This window comes from Streptopelia decaocto (assembly GCF_964273445.1).
Source record: "Streptopelia decaocto genome assembly, chromosome: 17".
Lineage (NCBI taxonomy): Eukaryota > Metazoa > Chordata > Aves > Columbiformes > Columbidae > Streptopelia > Streptopelia decaocto.
The window spans coordinates 1,011,343-1,015,082 of record NC_138672.1 but is presented as its reverse complement, the minus strand read 5'-3'; the positions used below and the strand labels follow the sequence as shown (position 1 = coordinate 1,015,082).

Below are 3,740 nucleotides of genomic sequence, written 5' to 3'. Positions count from 1 at the left end.
GACACCAGTTCAGTGGATTTTGCCCCAGACGTGTGTTCATGGAAACCAGATGCCCAAGCTGCATTTTAAACCGTGATGAACTGTTTTTCTCAATTGGTAGAAAGAGAGAATGAGCAGATACATCCCATCATCAGGGAGGGGGTTTTCCATGAGAAACAGCCTGTTTATTTTCCTCAGAGACGTCTCCCCTAACTTGTCACTGTCCTTTCCTCCTTGCACAAGTCCTCATATCCACAGGCAGCCAATGTCCAACAGCAGCTCCATCACCCAGTTCCTCCTCCTGCCGTTCACAGACACACGGGAGCTGCAGCTCTTGCACTTCTGGCTCTTCCTGGGCATCTACCTGGCTGCCCTCCTGGGCAACGGCCTCATCATCACCACCATAGCCTGGGACCAGCACCTCCACACCCCCATGTACTTCTTCCTGCTCAACCTCGCCCTCCTCGACCTGGGCTCCATCTCCACCATTGTCCCCAAGTCCATGGCCAACTCCCTCTGGGACACCAGGGCCATCTCATACTCAGGATGTGCTGCACAGATCTTTTCATTTGCCTTCTTGACAGCAGCAGAGTATTCTATGCTCACCATCATGTCCTACGACCGCTCCGTTGCCATCTGCAAACCCCTGCACTACGGGACTCTCCTGGGCAGCAGAGCTTGTGTCCACATGGCAGCAGCTGCCTGGGCCACTGGGTTTCTCAATGCTCTGCTGCACACGGCCAATACATTTTCACTGCCCCTGTGCAAGGGCAATGCCCTGGACCAATTCTTCTGTGAAGTCCCCCAGATCCTCAAGCTCTCCTGCTCACACTCCTACCTCAGGGAACTTGGGCTTCTTGTGTTTAGTGCCTGTTTAGTTTTCATGTGTTTTGTGTTCATTGTGGTGTCCTATGTGCAGATCTTCAGGGCCGTGCTGAGGATCCCCTCTGGGCAGGGACGGCACAAAGCCTTTTCCACCTGCCTCCCTCACCTGGCCGTGGTCTCCCTATTTGTCAGCACTGCCGTGTTTGCCCACCTAAAGCCCCCCTCCATCTCTTCTCCATCCATGGACCTGGTGGTGTCTGTTCTGTACTCGGTGGTGCCTCCAGCAGTGAACCCCCTCATCTACAGCATGAGGAACCAGGAGCTCAAGGATTCCCTGTGGAAACTGGTGGCTGGATTATTTTCTGAAGCAATAAACTGCCCATCATCTTCTGCATAACAGTTGCAGTGTAAATTGTTGCAGGCCCAACCTGTCTTCTGTTTTTTTTGTTGCCGCTTGTGGTTTTCTACATGTGATAATATTGTCATCCCCTTTCTAATTCACTGCCTTCTTTCCTTATTGAGGATATGTGTAAATGAGGGGCTGTGCTCTATGTGTGTTTCAACAAATTCAAAGTCCCTGCAGCATGTATTTTTTCCTGAGATCCCTTCACCAAGGGCTGTTTGGGGCTGCAGGGATGGTTCCTGTGATGGGTGGAGGGGAACAGAGTCCATCCCAGCAGTGCCAGGGAGCACCAGCGCTTGTTCTTCCAGAGCTGTTCTGGTTCCACTCCCACACTCTCCTTCTCATCCCTGGTGTTGGTGCAAGGCCTGAGTGCTCTGGCAGCTTGGTCACCGTCCTGCTGTGTGTCAGTCCTGTGAGCGCAGGCAGGGACAGGCAATGGGCACTGCTGTGACAGAGCTGGCCTCACAACAGCCTTTCCAGATAGAAAGGTGATCTCCTTATGGGCAGGGCCTGAAGGTTTAGGTCTTCTTCCAAACCTTCTCTCAAGAATATACACAAGAAACTGGCCCACAATGAAACACCATTGTACATCTGAACAGTGTGTGTGTGCAGGGCTGGCACACAGCAGTGTCCTCTCACAGCCAGGCTCCTGCCAGAGACCTGCAGGACCAGCAGAGCAGGGGCTGGGCTGTGCCCCTGTGCACTGGACACCCCACAGAAGGAGCCCCAGGGCATCGTCATGGACTGGCCCCTCACAACCACCATTTCCAGCACTGGCCTCTCACCCACAGAGGTTTTTCTTCCCTCTATGGATGGACACTCAATGAATAGTTCAGCAATCCATGTTTGCTTTGTACAGATGAGATGTGAGCATGCACATCCTGTATGTGAAGTGACATGAACCTGAGTGAGCACAAACACCATCAACTATTCCTTTCCATTCCATTAAGGCCTGTGGCACAGACGAGGTCCTGATGTCACTTCATATTGGGAGGAACAACCTATGGGAAATCACCTGAATGCGGCACTGGGTTGTGCTTCCTTGAACGGAGCTCCCTGTGCCCATTCCTCATGAGGTGGGACATCTCAGATGAGTGCAGAGCAGGTGACACACCACAGGGCTGAGGTGTCTCCCATCCTTTGGAGTGGCAACAGGAGGCCAGAGGGACACTGTGACTCCTGCCTCTGTGTGTAAAAGGGACAGACTCTGTCTCTGAGCATCCCTGGGTGAACGAGGAGTCCTGAGACCAACTCGGATATGGATACCTGACAGAACCTGACATTTCTGTGTGTGACTCCATTAACAAACCCCACTGGATCAGTGAGATTCATCTCTGCTGCCTTGAAAAGGATCATTGCAAGTGCTCCAGTCTGCTCTGTCACCCTTTCTTGTGATTCCAGATTGTGCTCTCATAAGTGTCAAGGAAACCAGAATGGCTCTGGGGTCCTTAGAAAATGCAGACCTCAAACCCATCTTCAAGAAGAGCAGGAATAGGAATGGGGAGAATAACAGGCTGGCCACCCTACCTCCCTCCCTGGGAAGGGGATGGGACACGTCCTCCTGCAGCCATTTCCAGGAATGTGAGTGACAAGAAAGGGATTGCTGAACCCAAATGAACAGGGGAAAGAAAGGCATGTTGTGTACAGGGCGTTTGCAAGGTTCGGACATGGTCTCCTTCTGGCCAGGGTGGTGCTGATGGGGCTCAAGAAGTGGATGCTGGGTGGGAAGTTGGCTGAATCGTCAAGCCCAAACATCATCAGCGGTACAAAGTCCTCCATGCAGCCAGTTACTGGTGTCATCTCTCAGTGACCAGCACTTGGACAACACTGTTGAACATCTTTATTCTCTCCTTCTATGATGTAACCGAGTGCACTTTCAGTGCCTTTGAGGAAGATGCAAAGCTGGGTGGAGGCCTTGAGCAACCTCACCTGGTTCACCCTGCCCTGAGCAGGAGAGTGAGACAAGATGAGTGAGACAAGGGCTCTCTGCAAACCTGAGTTATTCTGTGATTTGAATGAATTTTTGCCTTGGGGAGGTTTTTGGAGAGAGAATAGATGGAAGAATAGGGAAAAAAAAAAAGGCAAAAGAGGACATGTGCTGTGTTAACATAAATACAGCAGTTCCAGTGAGTAGCGCTTTTCACTCTCATTGTTAGTAGGAAATATATTTGAATAATTTGAACAAGGTGAGGAAGAGAGATGGGTGTCTACAGCCTGTGGGAAAGACAGGCAGGGGTAGGACGATGTAGAACACGCTTCAGTCTTGGTCAGGTCCGGGATGCTGAGGAGGGGGATGGACGAGTGTGGTATCAGGAGGTCAGTTGTGTCATAATCCAGTCAGAATCATGTGGCTCTGAAGGGGACAGTGAGGTCAGTTCTGTCTCTGGAGGTGACAGCCCAGCAGCAGGGACATGGCTGGGAAAGAACCTCTGCCAAAGTGCCCACAGGCCCTACCCACGAAGAGGCCTTGGAGATGGGTTGTCATGTCCATCCCACCTGAGAACACAACGGGACAGCAGCAGGAACATGGTCG

General features: G+C 51.8%; 1 protein-coding gene across 1 annotated transcript; it reads left to right on the top strand.

The window, feature by feature from the left end:
* Positions 1-244: 244 nt before the first annotated feature.
* LOC309447222 (olfactory receptor 14J1-like) lies at positions 245-1,201 on the top strand (the record flags this gene model as incomplete). The annotated part of the gene is made up of 1 exon (XM_082067625.1): positions 245-1,201. One exon carries the CDS (start codon positions 245-247, stop codon positions 1,199-1,201), a length of 957 nt encoding a protein of 318 aa, XP_081923751.1.
* Positions 1,202-3,740: the final 2,539 nt, after the last annotated feature.